At 42.1% G+C, this 25988-nt stretch overlaps 1 protein-coding gene across 2 annotated transcripts in view; it reads left to right on the top strand.

Moving 5' to 3' along the window:
• The window catches only part of UBR2 (ubiquitin protein ligase E3 component n-recognin 2), an 87645-nt gene extending 63218 nt beyond the window's left edge, over positions 1–24427 (top strand). For both annotated transcript variants that reach the window (XM_054982453.1, XM_054982442.1), the window contains exons 40-47: positions 4601–4688; positions 6969–7099; positions 15190–15298; positions 16139–16195; positions 19826–19903; positions 20472–20642; positions 21107–21208; positions 22130–24427. In XM_054982453.1, the coding sequence (XP_054838428.1) occupies positions 4601–4688; positions 6969–7099; positions 15190–15298; positions 16139–16195; positions 19826–19903; positions 20472–20642; positions 21107–21208; positions 22130–22271 (878 nt within the window). In that variant the 3' untranslated portion in view covers positions 22272–24427. The remainder of the gene's footprint in view (positions 1–4600; positions 4689–6968; positions 7100–15189; positions 15299–16138; positions 16196–19825; positions 19904–20471; positions 20643–21106; positions 21209–22129) is intronic.
• The last annotated feature ends 1561 nt before the right edge of the window (positions 24428–25988 follow it).

The following is a 25988-nucleotide window of genomic DNA, read 5'->3' on the forward strand; positions in this document are numbered from 1 at the left end:
TTAGGAGAAATAATCCGTAGCTATGGAATTGGATGTCATCAATATGTGGATGACACCCAGCTCTGTTTCATACTATCCAAATCACCAGGTAACGCAGTAGAGATCTTGGGTCGCTGCCTGACAGCTGCAGTCAAATAGCTGAGAGCAAACAGATTTAAACTGAACCCAGACAAGAAGGAAGTGATGCGAGTTGGAAAGGCAGAGATCTTGAAGGACATTGTGCTCCCCACTTTCAGGGAGCTTCAGTTAACCATTGCAAACTTGGTTAAATGCCCACGGTTCATACTGGGTCCAGCATTACTGCTAGCAAAGCAAGTTAATGCAGCTGCAAAAAGTGCCTTCTATAAACAGTCTAGCCCAGAAGATGACCAGGGAGTGACCTTGACACCGCCCATCCAGCCACCTGGATGCATGCCATGTGGTAACTTCGAGACTTGACAACTGTAATGCACTTTATGTTGGTCTTCCCTCAGAGTCAATTCCAGAGGCTCTAGTTGATGCAGAATGCCGTAGCTCAATTAGCATCAAGAGCTAAATGGTGGATGCATATTACTCCCATCCTATCTTCACTCCGTTAATTACCCATCAATTACCAGGCTAAATTCAGGGTATTAGCTGACACTAACAAAGTCCTTCATGGCCTTGGTCCTTCATATCTGCAGGACCTTCTCTCACCCTATGTTCTACCATAGGGATGTTATGGCTTGCTTTAATATTGATGGTTTTGTACTGCTTTTTATTATTTTATTTTGTAGAGAAGCCTCAAAGTGGTCTCTGGAGAACTGGCATATCCATTTTCTTCATAAACAGTGTTTCTATGTCATATATCTAATAGCCATGTGGTCCTAATGTACAGATATTTAAATCTGAGAATTGGGGCCATTTGGCTACAAACAAGATGGTTCTGCAAACTTGGGGGAACCTCCAGGTTTACAAAAAATTGGAAAACCTGGAAAATGCAGGGGTTAAACATTACTTCTGTCTGCACTTGTGCGACTGCTGCCTTTGCTGAAGTTCAGACAGAGTAGCCAGGCAAAGCCACCCAGTGCTAGCAGGCAGCAGCAACAAGAGGTGATGACCTGGGAGATGGGCTTCTGTATGCAGGTTGGGAACTTTTAAAGTGGGCAGCTGCATTGTGGGTGGCACCACTGCTGTCTCCATTGAGACTGCAAACATGAAATAAGGCGGGCGGTAGAGAAATGCCTCTGCTACAGCATAGTGGCGGCAAAGCTCAGGGGACTGTTAAAGGGGCCAGGCAGGCTGGGAAGAGGGGAGATGCCTCTGCTTCCTCTGTTGAGGTGGCAAACATGGATTGCATAGGAGGAAGCCACCTGTCCTGCTAAGTCTAGGTGGGGGAGAACACTGTTTCCTCTGTTGAAGTGGTGACCCTGAAGGTGCACAGGTGTTGGGGAAGACGTTGTCACTGTGGCAAAACTGGTGTTGGCTGCCCTGCAGTGGCAGGAAATGCTGCCACACCATTGAGGAGACAAAGCTGGGACTGGCTGGGCTAGGAGGGGTGCAAACTTTCCCCACTATTCTTGCAGGAGCCCTTGTGTATTCTATGCTTAAAGCTGACTTGTAGATCAGGCAAAGAGGCATTTTGGGTGAAATTTTCTCTGTACAAAACTTGTGGATTATGAGCAGCTTCATTAGAAAAATAAAGGGCATACATTATGTGAAGCTCTCCATGCACAGGAATGTAGGCAGAAGAGAGTTTGTATGAGCAGTACTTGTAGGAGGTGAGGATTTTGCTAGATACCGGCTTGGCTTCAGGTTCACCACTTCAACAGAGTGGCTCCCCCTGCCCCACCCCCGATCCAACTCAGCAGGAGAGGTGGCTCCCCCACCCACCACGGCTCCCTCCTATGCAACTCCATGTTTGCCGCCTGAACAGAAGAAGCAGAGGCATCTCCCCCCTTCACACCCTGTCTGACCCTTTTAACAGTCCCCTGAGCTTTGCCACCACCCACTGCTGCAGCAATGGCATTTTCCCACCGCCAGCCTTACTCCATGTTTGCTGTCCATCTTGGCTATTAAAATCAAGTAAGGACCACATAAATGAACCACTAAGGTATATTGTAAATCAATTGCTAACTTAGGGCACCTTCTCCCAGCAGCTCAAACAGTTATCTGTCCACTAATTTAAAAACCATCCCTGGACAAAAATGATGTGGCCAATTATCACCCAGTCTCTAATTTGCCCTTTCTGGGCAAAGTGAGAGAGCAGTAGCTGACTAACTCCAGACTTTCTTGGATAACTCTAGCGCTTTGAACCCTTTCCAGTCTGGATTCAGACTAGGGCACACGGGACAGAGATGGCACTATTAGTGTTAGTAGTAGATCTCCATCTGAACATATACAAAGGCCATGCCTCCTTATTGCTCCTCCTGGATCTATCTGCAGCCTTTGACACAGTAGACCATGCCATCCTGTTGAGGTGTCTAGAGACAGAAGTGGGCATCAAAGAATATGCCTTGGACTGGTTTAAATCGTTTCTCATGGAACAGTCTCAAAGGGTTGATGTCAGAGATCAGCTGTCTCCAGAATGGGAGCTATCTTGCAGGGTTCTGCAGAGTGCAATCTTATCTTCCATGTTATTCAACCACTACGTAAAGTTTTTAGGAGAGTTCATTTGCAGCTATGGAGTTAGATGTCATCAGTATGTAGATGACACCCAACTCTGTATCTTGCTATCCAGGTCCTCACAAGATTCAGTAGAAATCTTGGACCGCTGCTTGACAGCTGTGGTGAAATGGCTGAAAACAAACAAATTGAAATTAAACCCAGACTAGATGGAAGTGATGCTTGTTGGGAAGGCAGAGATCCTGAAGGACATTGTCCTCCCCACTTTCGATGGACTTCATCTGACCCTTGTAGACTCGATTAAGAGCCTAGGGATTATACTGGATCCAGCACTATTACTAGAAAAACAAGAAAGGCAGCTGCAAAAAATGCTTTCTACAACCTCTCCCTAGCTTGGAAAATGGCTTCTTACCTCGACATGGCTGACCTGGCCACCTGGATCTGTGCTATGGTAACATCAAGACTTAACTATTGTAATACATTATACATAAGTCTTCCATCTAAACTAACTAGGAGACCCCAATTGGTGCAAAACACTGTGGCTCGACTGTTATCAGGAGCGAGCAGGAGCATGAACATCACTCGCATCCTGCAGTCCCTCCATTGGCTACCCATTAGTTACTGTGCTCAATTCAAGGTATTGGTTATCACTTACAAAGCTCTTCACACTCTTGGTCTGGCCTACCTACAGGACCTTCTCCCTCCCTATGTTCCTCCACGGCAGCTTGCTCTTCCAAACAGGGTCTCTTTCAGGTCCGCCTTGCACATCAGCAAAATCAACAGCAGCCCGTACACAGGCTTTCTCTGTGGTCGCCCCCACCCTGTGGAATGACCTGTCTGAGGAGGTCAGGAGAGTCCCCACTCTCCTGGCTGTTGCAAATGATGCAAAACTGAATTATTCAAAAAGGCTTTTTACTCAGATAGAAGGGCTGTATTGTAGGAAGGGGATCTCAGATGATCCGCAAATGAGTTAGGAACCATAGACCTCACCATTGTGTTGTATTGGATTCCTGCTAAGTCTTTGTGAACTTGTATCTATTTACTTTTGGCATTGTTTATGGAAATGTTCCTGATATTGACTGCACTAATCTCACTCAGTGTACGATGTATTGTCGAAGGCTTTCATGGCTGGAGAACGATAGTTGTTGTGGATTTTCCGGGCAGTATAGCTGTGGTCTTGGCATTGTAGTTCCTGATGTTTTGCCAGCAGCTGTGACTGGCATCCAGACAAGAATAAAAGAACATGAAAGACACTGCAGACTTGGCCATCCGGAAAAATCAGCAGTGGCTGAACATAGCCTAACTCAAACAGGACACAGTATCCTATTCCAGGACACTAAAATACTGGACAACACTTCCAACTACTTCGTCAGAGTGCACAGGGAAGCCATTGAAATTCATAAGCATAAGCACAATTTCAACAGGAAAGAAGAGACCTTAAGAATGAATAGAGCATGGTTTCCAGTCCTGAAAAACACCAGGCTAACAAAATATTCTATACTCAACAATAGCCCTGCAGAGAAGATTAACATATCAAGCACCAATCCATATGCAAAAGAACCTCCTCGGGATACAGTGAAGCCTCCCTGCATTAGCATTCCACACCCTGGGAAATTCTTACAGGATGACTCAGCTCATCCCTACCTTCCTGAGTAGATATAAATTACCTGCCAACTTCTTTTCCACACTGTGACACTGAGAGATCTCTGTCTTTTGGTGCTACACCTCTGAAGATGCCAGCCACAGCTGCTGGCGAAACGTCAGGAACTACAATGCCAAGACCACAGCTATACAGCCCGGAAAATCCACAACAACCATCACTCTGTGTAGTCTGCCTTGAGTCCCAGTGAGAAAGGTAGACTATAAATGACATAAATAAATAATAAAAATATAAGATATGTAGCCGTACTCTTTGTAACAAAAGGAATTGCTCCAGTGATGCTGTTTTCATCCAAGGTGTGTGGCATTCTCCAGTTTAATTGTTTACATTTAGTTTCAATGTGTTGATTTTTTTCAGAGGAAAATGGCATGGACCAAGAAGACCATTCTGGTGAAGAAGAAGTAGTGCTTGCTTTGTATAAATGTATTGGCCAGCATGCTGGAAGGTAAAAGGCTAGCTTCTGGTCTGACATCCCCATCCTTTGATATTTAGCCTTTCCCAAGAACAATATATATAAATTGATTTTGTGACCATAGCAGGTGGAGACACTTGAAATAGGGCCTCTGCTGACCACTTTGGAGTACACAAGTAGGCTTATATGGGTGTTGGTGAACTTTTGGTCCCAGGCAATTTAAGGTGTTAAAGCTCAAAATCAGCCATTTGAATTGTGTGGAAATTAAGTGAGATGATGCGTGGTGTCTGTAGTTGACTTCATTTAGTGATTTAGTTGCCATGCAGTATGAAATATCCAAGGTGACCTTGTTAACACTAATCCAGTCTATCAGATACCGAGGCGTGTGTCACGATAGCCAAGTCTGTGTCTGCTAAGAAACAATGCAGTTGGTAAACCAGTCAAAACTGGTAAAAAGCCTGGCCACAGAGGTCCCCAGATAATCAAGCAGGAGAACCCCAAACTGCCTTCTTGAATTGCTTGCTGCCATCTATGGCAATTCAGCCATCTTGGGCTGTTCAAGCTTATACAATGCAAAAATTATAAGTTTTTCCATAGACCTTCTCTTCTGCTGCTCTTTCCTTTGTCCTGGGATATATGCTTTATTCTATAAAGGATTCACAACATAACTTTTACTTTGCATGCAATTACAATTTTTTTTCTTGTAGTATGGAGGGAGTATCCTTTAATTGTCCTGAAATGTTGGTTCTTTTTGCAGGAGAGATGGGTAATATAGATACATAGTCTGTTGGATCCTTTCAAATTTTTAAAAGTGGTAAAAATTGCCATATGAGAATTATTGTTCTGATTTGATGAATTCTTCACAGAAGCAAATAGGGGTGTGCCGTTCAGTTCAGAATTTGGATTAAAATACTTAATTTTGGCTGATTTGGTAAAATCTGGTTATTCCAAATTAAAAAAAAATGTATCCCAAATTTTCAGTAAAAAAATCTGTAAAATTCAGATGTTTTCTATGGGAAAATCAGGGGCTATCCACTGGGCTGGGGGAGTAATTTTTCAACTAAACTTCACCAAATTTGGAGGAAACCTAGTCCTGACTGTCCTCTAAAGATCCCGTAAGTTTCATGGCATTTGGATGCTGGGGGGCAATTTATGGCCCCCCCAAAAGTTACCCCACCCCACTCTCCATTATTCCCTATGGGGAAAATATCTGCGAGCTATCCAGGGGGGCTGAGGGTGGCATTTTTCAAGCAAACTCCACGAAATTTGCAGTGTGCCTTCTCCTGACTGTCCCCTAAAGGCCCTTCAATTTTCAGGAAGATTGGTTCCCAATTCTATGAGCTCCTGAACAAGGTGCCCCAGCCATTCCACTGTTTCCTATGGAAAAAAAGATCAAAGCTGACTCCCATTGCAGAAACACACTGGAACAAGGCTGCCATAGCCAAGGCACACTCCCAAATGCAAGCTGAGTTCTTTCCAGAGAAAGCCTAGCAGAACCATAGTGAAACATGGGAATGGAATCCCCCCCCCCCGAACCAAAGTAAAGCAAAGGTACCAACATCACATCAGAGAATCACACCCATTCCACCCAAGCCAAACTGAAGCAAGGGACGCTGTTGTTGCAACCTAGCCCAACAGAAGCAAACTGGAGCAAGGGAATGTAATTCCCCCTTAACCAAAGTGAAACAAGGGGAACAATATCACACTAGGGAATCACACTAATTCCACCCAAACCAAACTGGAGCAATCAACACTGTTGCAACTTCCCCACTCCTTTGCTTGAAGCCAGCTGGGTGACCTTGGGTCAGTCATAGCTCTTTCAGAGCTCTCTCAGCCGCACTCACCTTACAGGATGATTGTTGTGAGGATAATAATAACATACTTTGTAAAACGCTCTGAGTGGGTGTTAAGTTGTCCTGAAGAGTAGTATATTATAAATCAAATGTTGTGTTAGCCCAACAGAACCAGTGTCATTCATGGCAGCCAGGCACAGGATTCAGCCAGTGGGGAAACACCACAGAACTGAACCAAGCATTACCCAGCCACAAGCGCAAGGCATTCCCTTACTTCAGTTTACTTCTGATGAGCTAAGTTATAACAGTGTCCCTTGCTTCAGTTTGGTTTAGGTGGAACGGATATGATTTTTTTTTAGTGCACACCCCTAGAAGCAAGTTTCAGAATCAGAATTTTAGGATCCTGCTTGGACATTTGCTTAATAAGTGATACCAAGTAGAAATTAAATATTTTGGTATTCTTGTACAGCTTTGAATAATTTATTCTGGGTTCATTTTTAACAGTAAGATGTATTTTTAGTGCCTTGAAAGAAATTTCCTCTGGATGGCATCTGTGGAGAAGTATAAAAGCTGGGATCATGCCTTTTCTGAGGTGCTCTGCTATGTTCTTCCACTATTTAAATGAAGTTCCAGTTCCACCAGAATTGCAAGGTATTAATAACTAGACCACACTGTGGATTACTTACCAATTCTGACTTCACAGAGGAGCATTATTTCCTGTTACTTTCTATATAGTACAGCTTCTTTATTCGGCAGGGAAATTAAAAAGAATGTGATGAACATTTATAGAAAATGTAGTAAATAAGTTACAGTAACAAGCAACTTAAAATATTAACTATAAGAACTTGAATATTTTAACTATAGATGTGTAAACTTGCATTAATATTGGAACAAATCACAGCTCCTGTAGCTTGCGTATTGTTACAGTCATGAGACCCTAAATATATAACATTATTTTTCCTTAATCACTGTATTTGGCTAATTCTTTTAGCTTCTTTTAGAATGTGATTACACTTTTTTGTAGTAATGGATCAGGCACTTTTCAAGACTTTTTCAGATAAATTACAATATTGTGAATTAGCTTCTTTAGGTTATTTTTTTCTTTAGGATATATGCATATTGTGGCCTTAGCTGCTGTCTCCATCTGTGGATTAGGTTTATTGTGTATTATTTAAATAGAGATACTAGTTTTGCTTTTAAATTTGAAATAACCTCTTTTGAAACCCAAGGTATTATAAAACTAATATAAGCTGTCAATTTTTTAAGGAAAGTGCCTTATAAATGTTGTTTTGCATCAGGGATCTTGTTCTGTCCCTAGCGCACATCTCTCTAACATGAGATAAATGTTTTCCAGAAAAATCAGTTTGTTTGCAGCAATCTGTTGACAATTAGAAACATTTCATTGCTTCCCTGTATCAGTTTTATTTTGTGAAATCTCATGGGACACTTTTTACCTATGCATTATTGGGGATGGGCTTTTGCTCAGTGGTAGAACATCTGCTTTGCATGAAACAGGTCCCTGGTTCAATCCCCAGCATCTTCAGTTAAAAAGGACCAGGTGATAAATGATGTGTAAAACCTCTGCTGGAGACCCTAGAGATCTGTGTGTGTGTGTGTGTGTGTGTGTTTATAATATTTAAGTAGCAGTAATAATAATCTGTTCATTGTCCATCTTCTGTGCAGTCCCACATGGGGGACTGCTACTGTGCATGCGCAAGCCTGTTGACCGGAACTTTTCTTTCTAGCCAAACGTCCACTGGGGGCGCCCGCCTAACAAATGCGCATGCACGGCTTTTCCCGCCGAGCATGGCATCTGGAGGCGACGCCCCCTCACCCTCAGTTTCTTCTTTGCCGCTGACTGGTGAAGAGTTAGCTTGTCTGCTGTTGATATAAAGACAGAGAATTCTGTTGGTGAGAGATATTTTTCCAAAATGTTGGATAAAGCTTTATTTAAGCTCCGTTCTACTTGTTCGACTAAGATGACCAAGACTGACAGTCACTCGGTTTGTCTTGAATGTATGGGTGAGATGCATAATGTGCCAAAATGCGAGTACTGCCAGCGCTTTATGCTTAAGGCCAGAGCTGAGAGGGCAATTAGGCTGTAAGCCTTGCTATGGAAAAGGGCAATGCGGGCCACTGATGTTGCTAGAGACCCTTCTAAACCGCCATCCATGAGTGGCAGATCGGTTTGGAATACTGCCTCGACTTCAAAGTCCTGTTCCCCAGATCAGATCCGACACCCCTCTACCATCGTTTCAGATCCAGCGGGAGCCGTTAAGGTCCCATCAGGTCTTAGGACCCAACAGTCTCCAGACAGCTCAGATCCGTGTCGGAACCATAAACACTGATAGAAGTCCCCGTCGTGATCGGAACAGTCTGCTACTCCGACCCCAAAAACTAAGAGGGCAGCATCGGATCTGTCCTTGCCAACCTCATCGGGTCCAAAGTCGTCGGATCCAAGGACATCTGATCCGAAGCCGGTGGAACCGGAGCTCACGTCTCAACTAGTGACTGAGAGTACACAATTGGATCCGAAGGGCTTGGCTCCGTCCACGCTGGACAAGAGATCGGATCTGGTTGCTCAGAAGCGTGACAGAGATTCTTCACAGGCTGCTCCGCCTGCTAAGAAGGCTAAGAGAAAGGCTAAGCACAGACAGTCTGCTGCAGTGCAAACTGAACAGGCCTTTTGGGAGAAACCCAGGATCCCGTCTCCTCACACTAGATCCCCTTTGTGTCATTCTTCTGTCAATGAGGGCGAGGTACGAGATGACTCTCCCTCTGGTTCCCCGAGGTGGACTAGTCACAGACGTACTTATGCAGAGGGCTTGTCATCTTTCATATCACTGGGACTCTAGCAGATATGGCTCCAAGTATTCCAGGCCACGTCAGGCCTACTCTTTGACCTCTGGCAGAAAAGAGTGGGAACTACCCAGGAGTGATTACTCCCATTATGGTTCTCCGGATCGAGAAGCTGCTTACCAATATTCTGATCCTGAACAGGGCCAGAGCCCTAGTCCACCTTCGGACCCTTCTCCTGATGAAGTCATCATAGCAACGGGAAGGATTTTACCAAATGAAGATTACTGGCTGTACACTGAGCAGATGCTTTGGATGGTTCGTTACTTGGACATTGAGGTATCAGCTGTCAACCCTAAGCCCAAGGATAAGATACTACAATATATTTACTCTGGCAGTCCTGTGAACATCGCATTGCCGATCACTGAGGGCCTGGTCGAGGTTATCACTGTGGTGTGTGAGAAGGCAGCTTCTATCCATCCTACTTCCCGTAAACTGGAAGCCCTATACAAGACAAGGGACGATGTATGCACGTACCTTTTTTCTTATCCGCCTCCATCTTCATTGGTCACCGAAGAGATGCAGGCTTGCCAACAGCAGGGCTCCCACGTGGTACCTGCGGATAAAAAAGCAGAAAGTTGGATTTGTTGGCAAGAAGCTATATTCATCTACTGCACTAAACCTAAAGATAGCTAATTATTCAGCTATTATGGGAGCTTATCAAATCTTTCTTTGGAACTGAATTGTGATTTTCATAGATAAGCTCCCTGAGGACCAGAAAATCCTCGCCAAGGTCATTGTGGAGGAAGTTCAACGATTGTCTAAGCAGTAGATTAATGCTGGCTGCAATTAAGTGGATACGTCCGCAAGAGCCCTGGCTTCCTCTATCGTCCTTCACAAGCATGCTTGGCTCTGCACTACAGCTCTACCCCTTGAGACAAGAAATAAGGTGGAGGACCTGCCTTTTGAAAGACAGACTTTGTTTTCAAGTAAGACCAATGAATATCTTTCACAGAAGCGTAAGGATCGACAAACAGCCCATTCTTACAGGGTTCTTCCACCCAAACAACCTTCTGCCCAGCGTTTCCAGTATCGTTCCTCGCAGAGCTATCAGGGCAGGCATCAGAAATACCAACCGTATCCTCATTATGGGTCATACTGGCACTCTCAGCTGCAGCCTGGCCCATATTAGCGGCGGAGATCTAACAATCAACTTTGCTGCAACCAGCAGAGTCCTGGTAGCAAGGAATCTGTTACCCAACCCAAGCAGTTCTGACTAACCGAAGAACAATCTGTCGTTTTTGGGGACAGATTAGCTAATTATGCCCAAGCATGGGTTGATATTTCATTTGATAGTTGGGTTTTGAATATTATAAAAGTTGTATTGTCGAAGGCTTTCACAGCCGGAGAACGATGGTTGTTGTGGGTTTTCCGGGCTGTATTGCTGTGGTCTTGGCATTGTAGTTCCTGGCGTTTCGCCAGCAGCTGTGGCTGGCATCTTCAGAGGTGTAGCACCAAAAGACAGAGATCTCTCAGTGTCTGACACTGAGAGATCTCTGTCTTTTGGTGCTACACCTCTGAAGATGCCAGCCACAGCTGCTGGCGAAACGCCAGGAACTACAATGCCAAGACCACGGCAATACAGCCCGGAAAACCCACAACAACCATTATAAAAGTTGGTTATAAAATTAAGTTTACAAGTTATCCTAAATTGTCTCTTCCTGATTTTTCCCAGCAAACCTCCTCTGACAGGTTGCAGGCTGAAGTAGCTGCTTTGCAACAGAAGGGGGCTATATAGGAGATGCCTCCTCAGAACTCCCCCTGGGGTTTTTACTCTAGGATGTTTTTGGTAGATAAAAAAGATGGTGGATTCTGCCCTATTTTAGATCTTAGAGGGCTAAACAAATTTGTTCGGGTCAGGAAATTTAGAATGCTTACATTGACTACAGTGCTTCAGTTGATGCCTGATAATATGTGGTTCGCTGTTCTGGATCTTAAGGACACATATCTTCATATTACCATACACCCTGACCATACCGTACACAGGAAGTTTCTCAGGTTTATTTGTAAGAGTAAGATTTTCCAGTTGCAGGTATTACCATTTGGGCTGTCCACAGCTCCCTGAGTGTTTACCAAATGTATGGCCACAGTGGTGGCCTTTCTTCGGAAGCAGGGGTGCTCAGGCTACCCTTATTTGGACATTTGGCTCCTCTCTGCCCTGTCAGCAGAGATGCTCCATGAGCAGATTAAGACAGTGGTAGTTACGTGTTCCCCGTTGGGGCTTGTGATAAACTTTAAAAAGTCAGCTCTTATTCCCTCTCAGAGGACTCTCTTTATAGGTATGGTCTTAGATGGTGTGTTGAACAGGGGATTCCTACCATCAGAATGAGCGTTACAAATCAGAAGGATGGTAGCTCACTTTACCAGGTGCAGATTTCAATCTGCAGTGGCTATTCAGAAGCTTTTGGGCCTCGTCTTATGGCCTCGTCTGTGGCTGTGACTCCCATGGCTAGATTGTACAAGCGCACCCTTCAGTTATGGTTTTTGTACGTTCACGACTTTGAGAGCGTTTATCAGGACAAGAAATATTCTTGGAGAAGAAATAACATTTCAACAGTGGGAGAATCTTTGGGCAAAGGGCATAAAATTTACGGCAAGTCAAACATTAAGGGAGAACTGGTACAAGATGTTCTTCAGATGGTACGTTACACCAAAAGACATCGAGAAAATGGACAAGAAATATGTGGGATCATGTTGGAAATGTAAAGAAGCTGACGGTTTTTTATCATATGTGGTGGACTTGCCACAAAAGCAAAAGCTTCTGGAAAGAAATACATGCTGAAATTCAAAAGGTTTTAAAATTTGAGTTCGCCATGAACCCACAAACTATGCTGTTGGGAATACTACCAGAAAATGTAGATAGAAAATTACACGAACTATTTAGATATTTACTGATGGCGGCAATGGTGGTATTTGCAACTAGATGGAAGGAAGAAGAATGCCCAACTACGGAAACCTGGAAAGACAAGATGGCAGAATATGCAGTGATGGCAAAACTGACAAGCTTATTTAAACAGAAAACCAATGAATGAATTCGAAGAGAAATGGGGGATTATTTTACTTACAAAGGAGAAAATGCATAAAATGTTTTAGTTTCAGAAATCTGAATAAGATAGTATATTGATATATTGTTCTAGACTGAATATAAGGATCTGATAAGATGGAAAATGTTTAAATATTATTGATGAGGTAGAACACAAGATATGGAAACTTTGGTATAGTAGTTAAAAGAAATAGAAATGATCTGTATAGAAGCATCAGAATATATTAAGATGTAGCAGTAAGAATGTGCATGGAGACCACTCATTATGATCTTTAGTTGATCTAAAAGTGAACACTCTGTAGAAAAAGAAAGTATTTAGTTAGTAAGGTACACTGAAGCTGGAATATTAGACGCAATGTTTATTTTAACATTGATGAACTCTGATGAAGGTATGTTGTGTGTACGCTGTGTTTTAATAACCCTTGTAGTGCAAAATTTTGCCGTTCCTTGGACCCTGTTATTCCCCTCCCTTCTTTCTTCTGTACCTCTCTTTGTTTTGAAATATTTTTTTTCTCAAAAAGGACAAGAAATATTCAGTTCCTCGCAAAGTCATCCATTCCCTGGGGTGGTGGCTTAGTGAGGGGAATCTACTTGGGAATAGCCTTTGGTTCCATTCGGTTTCAGGTTACCATTTCCATTGATGCATCTACTATTGGATGGGGTGCCCAGTGTGGTTCTGTTAGGGCGCATGGTACTTGGTCAGAACAGGATAGGGAGAGTCACATCAATCTCCTGGAGCTTAAGGCTATACATTACGCCCTTGTCACATTTGCAGATACCCTACATCACAAAGCCATCCAGATTCTCACAGACAATTGTACGGCCATGTTCGGTGTGAACAAACAGGGAGGTACCACCTCCAGGGTTCTCTGCGACGAAGCAGTTCGGATTTGGGAGTGGGCTTTGGACAGAGGTATTTACATCCACGCTATACACATCCCTGGCACCACAAATGTGGTGGCAGACAAGTTGAGCCGCATGGCATCCAACAATTACGAGTGGACTGTTACTGACACCTACCTACACAGTTTCTTTGTAGACTCGAGTTTTCCCGAGATAGGTCTCTTTGCGTCAGAGAGCAACATAAAGGCCCCGAAGTTTTTCTCCAGAGGAGGCATGGGTCTCAATTCTCTGGGGGACGCATTTCAGATTGTTTGGACAGGACATCTATTTTATGCGTTCCCTCCTTTTCTGCTGATCTCCAGAACGATCAGCAAGATCTAGAGGGATGGACCCCACGTGATCCTGGTGACACCTTTTTGGCCCAGGCAACCCTGGTTCCAGCATGTAATACAGCTGTCACAGGGGTTGTATTATCGATTCGAGCAGAATCTGGACCTTCTTTCCAACGGGGGGATCTGGTATCACGACCTACCCAAATTGAAGTTAATGACCTGGCGTATTCTGGGTCGGAAGGAATGTCTGAAAGAGTGATAGACATTTTGCTCAATGCCAGAAGGGACAATACTCACAAATCATATACTGCTAAGTGGAGGCGTTTCAAGTCTTGGGCCTCTCAGAAAGGGGTGGATGTTTGGGACTGCCACTTGGCCTCTATTTTTGAATTTCTGTTAAAGGATGATGGTCTGTCTAATTCTTCCGTTAAGGTGTATTTGGCAGCCATTTCAGCGTTCCATCCCAAAATAGATGGGGAAACTGTTTTTTCGCACAGTATATCTAAGACATTTCTTAAGGGGTTACAGAATGTGTTTCCCCCTGTCGAGATTGTACCTCAGAGGTCCCTCAAATTAGTGCTGACTGAGTTGATGAAAGCTTCCTTTGAGCCACTGGCTACATGCGATTTGAAATTCCTTTCCTTTAAGGTTTCTTTTCTAGTTGCTATTACTTCGGCCCATAGGGTTAGTGAATTAGCGGCCCTTAGGTCGGACCCTCCTTTTCTAATGGTCCATCAGAATAAGGTGGTGTTGAGACCTGATCTGAAGTTTAGACCAAAAGTTTCAACACAATTTCATACCTCTCAGGATATTGTTTTGCCTGTGTTCCTTCCATCCCCCTCGGACAACTCTGAGAGGGCGCTGCACTCTTTGGATGTGTGTAGGGTGACACTGTTCTACCTTCAATGAACTGCACAGTTTAGAAGGGATAAGCAGCTATTTGTCTGTTATTCTGGCCCTAGAAAGGGGAAGGCGGCTACCCCTCAATCTATATCCCGATGGGTAACCTTGACAGTTAGAAGTTGTTATTTACACGCTAACTTACCTTGCCCCTTGGAGGTCAAGGTGCATTCTACGAGGGCCCAGGCGTCGTCAGCTGCTTTCCTGAGGGGAATTCCACTACATGACATCTGCAGAGCCGCTAGGTGGTCCTCTTCAGAGACGTTCCTCAAACATTATGCCTTGGATGTGTTGGAGAGGAAAGAGACCTCTCTTCAAGCCGTTCTTAGTCACTTTTTCAATGAGGAACACACCCACCTCCAAGGTAAGCGGCTTGTAAGTCTCCCATGCGGGACTGCACAGAAGACGAACAATGAAAACAGAGTTGCACTTACCATACCTGCTGTTCATTTACGTTTTCTGTGCAGGCACACAAACCCTCCCTCCTGCCCCACTGTGTTCTTCCATACTTACTGTTGGGAGTTTGGCAGCACAGAAGAAACTGAGGGTGAGGGGGCGTCGCCTCCGGATGTCGTGCTCGGCGGGAAAAGCCACGCATGCGCATTCGTTAGGCGGGCGCCCCCTAGTGGACATTTGGCGAGAAAGAAAAGTTCCAGTCGGCAGGCCTATGCATACGCAGTCCCATATGTGCCTGCACAGAAGACATCAATGAACAGCAGTTACGGTAAGTGCAACTCTGTTTTATGCTTTTAACTTTATTTTTGCAGTAAGTGGTGGAAACCAGTTTGAACACCTGTGTAGCTATCTCTCCTTGCCAAACAACCTCATTTGCCTTTTTCAAGAAAACAGTAAAGTTACAAATACTTTAGTGGAAAGGTAAGAATAATATTCATTACTCTAGTTTACATGCATTCAAACCAAAACAATATAAATGTTGCATTGTTTGAGAATGAGAGAGATTCTAGTGATGCATGCCTGTCCAAGTAAAGACTAATAGTCAGACCTAATTAGGTACTATGCCAGTGTGTAGGATAGCATGCTACAGCTGTAGCACCCTTGCATTGTCTGTATCTTTTATTGTGCAGGCATCCAGTTTGGTGTAGTGGTTAAGAGCGTGGGACTCTAATCTGGAGAACTGGGATTCATTCCCTACTCCTCCACTTGAAGCTAGCTGGGTGACCTTAGGCTAGTCACAGTTCTCTGGAGCTCTCTCAGCCCCACCCACCTCACAGGGTGTTTTGTTGTGGGGATAATAATGATATACTTTGTAAACTGCTCTGAGTGGGCATTAAGTTGTCCTGAAGGGCGGTATATAAATCGAATGTTGTTGTTATCATCATCATCCTAGGCTGACCCTGGGTCATTGCCTCACACAAACATGGGCCTACAACTACTTCACCATTGATCAGCAGGTGGAGGAAGCAGCTGGATAAAGAAGGGGGTGGTGGCTCCTATATGCAACATTCCAGAGTAGTCTTGTTCACTGGGGAAATTGCCTTATGTAACTAATGGTTCATGCAATAACTGTCGCAATTTTTTGAATGAAATTGCAATAGATAGCAAGTTAGATTTTCCCCATGTGTCTAGTTGTTGGAATATGAAGTTAAGCTTCTCTGTGAGAAGCTTCTTGATGGGGAGGGTATTTGAGTTGGGTTAAATTGTGTACTACTCGATGGTTGCTGAAATCTAAAGCTGTTTAACCCTCTTCTGTTGAAGCTGGTGTAATAATGATGAAGTTAAAAGATACCTGCAAGGTCAAAGACAAGCCATAAGGTAAGTTCAGCATTTCTTACTTGATGACATTTGCCTTGTGGTAAAGGGCCACAGCCCTGCATGGCATTGGAAGAGACCAACATGTTCAGAAACAATTATTGTATAATGACATTTGTGTGGTAATTCCATTGATTTAGATGGGGGCAGTTATTTCCACTCTGCCTGCTAAAGATAACTAGTAGACAAAATTGAGAATAAACTTTTTATTCATTGGAAAGTCAATTATTTGTGTTGCTCTGCCTATGTTTTCAAAAAGGAAAAATCATGAAAACTCACTCTCCTGGCTTGTTCTCTCTGCAGTTTAATTTGTCTGTTGTTTGAACATTGTGGTATGCCATAGTAGCTCTCATGCATAGCTGTTGGAACTCTTTCATAGCTCCATTAAATTATGGCACTAGCTCACCCTCTCTCTCTTATCCCCCAGTTGTAACTTATTAAGGCAAATGTACCTTGCTTCATGTAAAAGGAAAAAGTGTTAGAACCCATTGTGGAATTTCAACGGTTAGAAAAAAGGAGTTTGTACAGTATATAGTACTGGCAAGACAGGAATGCGTATGGGAACGTGGTCAGAAAAGATCATTAGCTGAATGGATAGGCAAATGTGCCTTACCCCATGCCAGTTAAAATAATTCGCCCACAAAGGCTCATAGACCTTTCCAGATTCCAAAATACTTTGACGGGATTTTAGAGTTCCAGACACATGCTTCACAGAAGCTGCTGTAGGAGTGTGGAATACAAAGCTCCTTGAAGCTATTGACATCATTACGCCTTGTCAACTCCTTCAGCCCTTGGGATGGAAGTTGGCACCATGGTTTACCACAGAGCTGGCTGACCAAAAGAATGCCAGAAAACGTGTAGAAAGATGCTGACGAAAAACTCGCATGGAAGCTGATAGAGCATGCTACAGAACACACTGGAGGATCTATGAAGCAGAAATGAAAGTGGCAAAGAAACATTATTTCTCAGCAACCATTGCGTCGGCTAGTTCACAACCATCCCAATTGTTCAGGATATCCAGACACCTTCTAACCCCTAAATCTGAACCTTTACAGCCCCAAGAACAGACAATTAGCTGTGAGGCCTTTGCTAATTTTTTTGCTGATAAAATAGCACAAATACACTCTGATCTAGATGTTGGCTGCAATGCAAACGAGATAGGAGATATGCTTAATACACCATCTGGCCTACATTTGGACTGCTTTGAACCAATTACAATGACAGACCTTAACAGGATCCTTGCATCAACGAAAGCCACTACTTGTGTGCTTGATCCTTGTCCTTCTTGGCTGTTAAAATCAAGTAAAGGTCACATAAGTGAACCACTGAAATCTGTTGTAAATCAATCACTAACTCAGGGCTCCTTTCCCCAGCCACTCAAACGGGCAGTTATACGTCCACTAATTAAAAAACCATCCCTAGACAAAACTGATGTGGCCAATTATCGCCCAGTCTCTAGCCCTTTCTGGGCAAAGTGATTGAGAGAGCAGTAGCTGACCAACTCCTGATCTTCTTGCTCTAGACCCTTCCGAGTCTGGATTCAGACCAGGGCATGGGACAGAAACAGCACTAGTAGTGTTAGTGGATGATCTCCGTCTGAATATAGACAAAGGCCATGCCTCCTTATTGCTCCTCCTGGATCTGTCTGCAGCCTTTGACATAGTAAACAATCCCATCCTGTTGAGGCATTTAGAAACAGAAGTGGGCATCAAAGGATGTGCTCTGGACTGGTTTAAATTATTTTTCATGGAACAGACTCAAAGGGTTGATGTCAGAGATCAGCTATCTCCAGAATGGGAGCTATCTTGTGGGATTCCACAGTGCACAATCTTATCTCCCATGTTATTCAACCTCTACGTAAAGCCTTTAGGAGAACGCATTCGTAGCTATGGAGTTGGATGTCATCAGTATGCAAATGACACCCAACTCTGTATCTCGCTATCCAGGTCTGCACATGATGCAGTAGAAATCTTGGACCGCTGCCTGACAGCCGTGGTGAAATGACTGAAAACGAACAAATTGAAATTGAACCCATACAAGACTGAAGTGATGCTTGTTGGGAAGGCAGAAATCCTGAAGGACATTGTCAGAGTTCGTCTGACCCTTGCAGACTCGGTTAAGAGCCTATGGGTTATACTGGATCCAGCGCTACTAGAAAAACAAGTTAAGGCAACTGCAAAAATTGCTTACTACAATCTCACTCTAGCCTGGAAGATGGTTTCTTACCTCGACACGGCTGACCTGGCCACCTGGATCCATGCTATGGTAACATCAAAACTTGACTATTGAAATGCACTATATGTTTGTCTCCCATCTAAATTAACTAGGAGACTCCAATTGGTGCAAAATGCTGCAGCTTGACTGTTAACAGGAGCGAGCAGGAGCATGAACATCACTCCTATCCTACAGTCACTCCAGTTTCCGTGCTCAGTTCAAGGTATTGGTTATTACATTCAAAGCTCTTCATGGCCTTGGCCCAGCATACCTACAGGATCGCCTCCCACCCTATGTTCCTCCACAGCAGCTTCGCTCATCTGAACAGGGTCTCTTGCAGGTGCTAGCCTGCACATGGGCGAAATCAACAGCAGCCCGTACACGGGCTTTCTCTGTGGTGGCCCCTACCCTGTGGAACAGCCTGCCTGAGGTCAGGAGAGCCCCCACTCTCCTCGCTTTCTGCAAATGATGCAAAACCAAATTATTCAAAAAGGCTTTTTACTCAGATAGGAGGTGGTATTGTTGGGAGGGAGTCTCAGATGCTTTGCTAATGAGTTAGGGACCATAGACTTCACCACTATGTTGCCTTTGTATAATATCTGTTGCTTTGAATATGTACTCCTATATACTACCTATGCTTTATGTTATCTAATGTCAGTCCTAGAATTGATTATGTTCCGTTTCAATAATTCTTCAACTCTTTATTGGATCCTTGCTAATGCTATGTCTTCGTAAAATCCTATGACATTGTTTATTGTACTAATCTCACACTGTGTAATCCGTCTTGAGTCTCAATGAGAAAGGTGTACTATAAACGACATAAATAAAATAAATCAACAACATTTGGCACATGAAGACTGCATAACACTAATGACGGTTTTGGAAAATGTGCGGTTGTTATACATGATGAAATTATAGATGATGACATGTAACCGCCGTTGGCTTTTTAAAAATCTGTAGTTAAATTTTTGGAGGGCCATACCCCTCCAAACATTTAAAGTCACATTTCCTGTTTAAAAAATTGCGTATTCATTCCTCTTGCCATAGAGTGAGATGTACTCTACCTACAGTAGTCCTTAAGGTCTCACTTTCTTTTCTTTTTTTAAATTTTTTTTTAATTAGTTTTTTTTACAAAGTTTTTCAGCTAACAACAGTACTTAAATATACAATATATTATAAGGTCTCACTTTCGTCATTCAAAATGCCTTGCTGAAATCTAGAGTGTGGTGTGCCACAATTCACAGAAATGCAGCAGTAATTGGTAGCCAAACTGTGTACAATTAGATCTAGTAATGGTTTGATTATATTGATTCACCTACTAATGATCAGTTTACTTACTACGTTTCATAGCAATATTTTAATGCATGCTTGATGACACTTTAGAATATTTTCTCAATCCATTTGTTTGTTTCATTTTAGTTACCCTCGAGAATCTAACAAGTTAATAGACCTTCCTGATGACTACAGCTGCCTCATTAATCAAGCATCTAATTTTTCGTAAGTGTTGAGCAGTTTGTTACGACTTTTCTGGAATAACTGAATCTCAGCTACAGGTCAGTTGTAGGTCATGTACTATCATATATAATGCTCTGTTTAAGTCCATGGTACCTCCAATTAAAGGATCTCAGCCTCTGCTTGACACCTTGGAGAGCTGCTTCCCCTTGGGCTAGATGAACCCTGTGGTCTGATAAGGCAGCTTCATATCTTCAACACTGAGAACCTTCACAACATTCTTGTTAACAGAAGGGGAAGTATAATTTCCACCAATTTGCTCTTCTTGCTGCATACCCCAAATTTGCCTTGCATATTTTTAATTTATTTATTAAACCATTTATACCACGTTCCATGCAGTTCAGGGTGCCTCCTGTTCCTCAGGAGGAGCATTTCAGGGAGATCAATGAGTTGCAGCAGGAGGGGAGGCACTGAAGTGCCTTCCATCAGCAGAAAATTTAGTCTGGATCTAACCCATACATATTTAGTAATTAGAATTTTTCTATAAGATAGTATATAGCATGTTAGTAAACATTTCAGTACAATGACTACATTTTTTGTCTGGTTTCTAAAGGTGTCCAAAGTCAGGAGGCGATAAAAGTAGAGCACCAACATTGTGCCTTGTGTGTGGGGCCATGCTATGTTCTCAGAGTTACTGCTGTCAGACAGAGTTAGAAGGAGAAGATGTAGGAGCTTGTACTGCCCATACATATACTTGTGGCTCTGGAGTGGGAATTTTTCTCAGGTAAGAGTGCTTGCATTTGGTTGATTTCAACAAATGGTCACATTGTAGGAAGACTGTAAATGATACAATTCATTTAAATGGGTCTTTGTGCTTGCTAATCTCCTGAAACCAGCCATGGATAAGGAGACACAAGATATGGTACTGTGAAAATAGCTATCCCTCTATATGTTCTTTGGTTATGAATTTAACTCTTCAGAAATGGGATGTTTTTAAAAGAATTGTTTGTAACAATATTCTGCCTTCCAAAGTGCTCAGGATGACATTGATGCCCCTCCCACCTTTTATCCCTCATAACAGCACTGCATGGTAGGTTAAGTCAAGAGATGGCAGCAGGGCCAAAGCACTGAGCAGATTTTTGACTCCAGCAATGTAACCACAACACCATAATGGCTCTCAGCTTGTTGATGAAATGTCATGCAATGTTTGACTGACCAAGGGTATCTTCTTTATATGTTTTTCTTCAGAGTACGGGAGTGTCAAGTGCTGTTCCTAGCTGGAAAAACAAAGGGCTGCTTCTATGCTCCTCCTTACCTTGATGACTATGGAGAGACAGATCAGGGTCTCAGGTAGTTTTTCAGTATTCAGTTTTCAACCCTACATTGCCATGTGCGAAAACAGTTTTCTGAAATAAGGGTGGCCAGTATTGTCATGTCAAGTATGAATAGAAATATACATTCAAAATCTGGATCTAATACTGATTACTCTGACCAGATTTATTTGGCGTGTCATTCACTGCCAGGTTGATACATAATCCAGTTTCATTCTCATAACAGAGCTGGCCCAGTAAATCTTCTCTGGCTTAGCAGGTTGGATTTGCACACTGAAGCTTCAGAGGTGCTGCTCAATGCACGCATTGATGGCAATTATATGGGAGGCCAAGGAAGCTCCAAGCTGACTAGCACTTGCAGCTTCCTTTTTATTGAACTTTAACTTACAATGCCAGCTTTATGGAATCCTTAATCTGGGCAAGTTTTGTTTCTCTTTTTGTTTTGTGGTTCTGAAATATTACTCTTTAAGGGTAACAGCATCTGGGGAGTCTCATCCCTCACCTAAGTTGCAACATGAGCTGCCCATGGGTAGTAGACTGGAAGGAGGAAGAAAGCCAGCCCCACTTGAGAAAGTAGAAAACTATGCTTGCTTTATTTGGTTCTGTGATGGTATACTTAGTGTTTTATTACAGCACACTTCAAGTGTTCAGAATACTTCATAGATTACCTGAGTATCCTTACAACATACTATATGTGTGTAGTATTATCTGTACAGGGAGTTGTTATGACTCTTAAGAGAATAGTGGGTTGCCTAACACTGTTGCTGAGTTCATGGCAGAGTTTGAATTGAAGACTTCCTGGTTTATTGCTTGCATTCTTGTCCTCTGTACTCTCAACATAAACTCTAGTGTTTGTGTCACAGCTCAGTTGCTTCTGTTTGCATGTAAGGCAACAAACTTCTGGAACTCTGAAACTTTTGATGTTTCCTGTATCTTTCAGACGTGGGAATCCATTACATCTGTGCAGAGAACGATTTAAAAAGATTCAAAAACTCTGGCAACAGCACAGTATTACAGAGGAAATAGGACATGCACAAGAAGCAAATCAAACTTTAGTAGGCATTGACTGGCAACATTTATAACTAGTTATTTTTTTGAAGACTGGAACTTCATGATTATTCTTTTGTAATCCAGCAAAATTTATCAAAAAGGAGGAGGAACAGGGGAGAAGGATGAAATAAAGAGAAGATTACAGTTCTTTTATTAATTTTTCCAAGTTTGTTTTGTCAACTTCCTGGTTACCATAATCATGTAAACTTCTTTCTGTGTAGCAGATTTGATCAATAGTATTATTTGCACTGTGCTTCCTTCACATAATACCTATTAATTTCTATAACTTGGGCTAGTGAATATACATTTCTGGTACAAAAGTGGCTGCCATCTTGGAGTCTGAATTTTTTTTATAGCTAAGAGGGGAGGAGAAAAATTGCTAAAATGGCATCTAGACTAAGCACAATGTTGAAGTGGTGTGTTTGCCCTTTTGTAATAATCTGAGCCATTTTGCATTTTAGTACTTAAACTGTTCTAATACTTGTAAATGGAATGAAATAAAGGTGCAAAAATGTAGCAATGGAGTTATCAATGAGTGGATATGAACACTCATTGTATTTAAATTGACTTTGTAATCTGCAGCGGCGCAAAACTCTTATGCCCTTGTATTTTTTTTTTTATGTAAAAGAGCAAATACTAACTTAATAAGGAAAATTAATTTAAAGATCTTTTCAAAGTCTTGTGCTCTTTAGAAGTAGTGTGTGGATTGTGATATTGACATAGTGGGCAAACCTTTTTTTTGTTTTCCATGCTGTGTTTGGTAGTCTTTGATGTTTAAAAAGCTGACATTTTGCTTACAAGAGATACTGTAATGATGATATCGCCTGTTAGAGGAACTTGATCTGATGTCAAATTGAAGAGGCAGAGAATGAGAGACTTTTTTACTTTTGTTGACTTCCAACATTTAAGGTTCAGAATCCATTTGCCTTTTTTTTTGCAGTTCTCAAGATAAAAAATGGAAAGGAAATTGAAAGCCATGGACACTCTTTTTTTGTATTTTCAAAGTTCCAGTTGTACAGTTTTTCACCTACAAATTTTCTTCAGTTGCACCAACTACATAAATTTGTACTTGACTGACATTCTGTAAAGAAGTTTGTCTATAGTATATTTTTAAGTATGTTAAAATAATTACATGGATTTTGCACTTGGCACATGGATGCCTGAAGGCAGTGAATTTTCTAGGTATACATGGGGCATCTAAGAAATCTATATTAAAAGGGCATAGTGTATGTTTTGGAGAACTTTCATACCCTCCATCCCTTCTAGATCCCTTCTTCAAAAACATACCCAACAAAAAATACTACTGTCTTTTTTGCATAATTATAACCTCCGTTAATTCTGGGTTTTTTTTCTTTTTTGATTTCATCTTCAGTATGGAAAAGCCATGCCTTGAACATCAAGCATATTTGCAGTTGGTTTTTTACAGGTTTAACACATCAATTAGTGTTGTTCACAGCAGTTTTCTACTGGTTCAGAATAGATACAATTAATATATCAGACAGAAATATGAAGCTAGACCTCTTTGGCTTCTTTATCTTAGGGCAGTTTTTTATAGGACATGCTTGTTTGTCTTTCTACATGCATAAGAAATGTTTGAGCCTCTCCTTCCCCCCCCCTTTTTTTTTTCTTCTCTTGATGTTGTGTAATTGGCAGGGAAAATATTCAGTCTTCATTTTCTTTTCTTTGATTAAGTTGTAGGTAAGACTATTTGCGGTGCATGCTACACTTAATATACTAGTTCTGCTCCAACTCTAGTTCTTTTTGGGATTTTGAGGCACTGCATTAAGTTTTTCCTTTCCTCTGAGGTGCATAGGTATTTTAAACATTGCAAAATAGGATCTGCTGCCATTACACTGAGTTTCTGTAATTAACAGAAATAAGGCATCCTCCCCAGGTACTATAGTCCAAGATGGAGGTTAAATGGGTTGATAGATTTATCATGACATAGGAAAATAACATAATTTATCCTGGTTTTCTGTAAGGTTGCTCATTCTTCATCAACTCATTTTCTTCTGACTTTTTGCATGTATTTATGTTCATTGTAGAAATGTTTATATAACAAGCTTTCAGTATCAGGGAATTTACCTGCATTGGCTATAACTTTCATATCTGTGGACAACTTGTAAAAATTGAAATGTATCATATGTATAAAAGTATAAGAATAAATGCTTTAGGTGTTGACATTCAATTAATCGTTTAATCTTGCTCAGTTTAATTTTTTTAAAGAAAATGTTGTGAATAATTTTGAGTTGCTAGCTAATATTTAAGAGAGATGGCCTGGATTTGTATCCTTTGCAGTTCCACTATAAAAATGTAAGGTTTTAATTAGCAATGGCAATCATTTGTCCACTAACTCTACCAAGACCTTGAGCTCAGTTATCAAGACTTTAACAAATGAACATGCATTCCAAAACAAAGTATTTTTTTATATTGTAGAAGCCCTAAGGTATAAAAACATGTTGCTAACCTCATATGATGAATTAACAGGTTTTTTTAGAAATACATTCTAGTCTTGGTGGTTGCAGAGAAAATGTTGAAATTGTAACCAGTTCTAATAGCTGAAATCCAATTTGCATTTAATGCCTGTCAAATATAATTAAATTAATTACTTCTGAAGACATGCCTGTGACAAACAATGAGTTGAATCCAGTGATCTGTCACATCTTTCAGTTGTTCTCCTCCCATCAGCAATCCTTTTGAACCCCACTAAAGTTTATTCCTGGGGCTGCAGGACTCTTATAGGCCAATAGGCATGTGGATTGTGAGACTGAAGTGGGGAGGAGAAGGTGATGAATAGTTCTTTCTAACTTCTTCATCAGTACAGCTCTGCTGATAGAAAAGAAAGAAGAGTAATTTCATCCCTTCCCCCTCCCTACTGGTGGTAGAGAGTGCTCTCAAGTCATAGCTGATGTATGATGACCCACTCCCCTGGTGAGGTTTTCCTGGTAAGAGACTAACAGTGGTGATTTGCCATTGCCTGCCTCTGTAACCCTGGTCTTCGTTGGAGGTCTCCCGTCCACTAACCAAGGTTGACCCTGCTTAGCTTCTGAGATCTGGCGAGATCAGGTTCACCTGGGCTATCCAGGTCAGCCCCCCCCCCTCTACTGCATCCTCCTAATCCTTTGGCTATTAGTCCATATGGGTCAAAAATGTGTACTGGTGAGAAGAAAACTGGCAAGATCCACGACCCTTGTGTCCATGGATCACTGGATCCAACCCAAAGAATGAATATTTTTCTACACTTTCTATGATAATCCCTGAACAATGGTTGTTGTGGGTTTTTCGGGCTGTATTGCCGTGGTCTTGGCATTGTAGTTCCTGACGTTTCGCCAGCAGCTGTGGCTGGCATCTTCAGAGGTGTAGCACCAAAAGACAGAGATCTCTCAGTGAAGTGCCTGAAGTGCGTGGTTTAGATGATTAATTTCCTCATTGAGAAAGTGCGGCTCACATATCCAAGTGTGAACCGCACTTTCTCAATGAGGAAATTAATCATCTAAACCACGCACTTCAGGCAAATGGCTACTCCAGAAATGAAATCCGGAGAGCAATCAAACCCAGGATGAATCAAACAACCAAGGAAAAACAGTCTCCTACAGGAAAAGTGTTTTTGCCATATATCAAAGGAATTACTGATCAGATGGGAAAGCTTATGAAAAAGCATAACCTTCAAGCAGTATTCAGACCCACCCGAAAAATACAACAGATGCTACGATCAGCAAAAGACAGTAGAGACCCCCTCACCTCTGCAG

The sequence above is a fragment of the Eublepharis macularius genome, chromosome 1 (genome assembly GCF_028583425.1).
Source record: "Eublepharis macularius isolate TG4126 chromosome 1, MPM_Emac_v1.0, whole genome shotgun sequence".
Classification (NCBI taxonomy): Eukaryota; Metazoa; Chordata; class Lepidosauria; order Squamata; family Eublepharidae; genus Eublepharis; species Eublepharis macularius.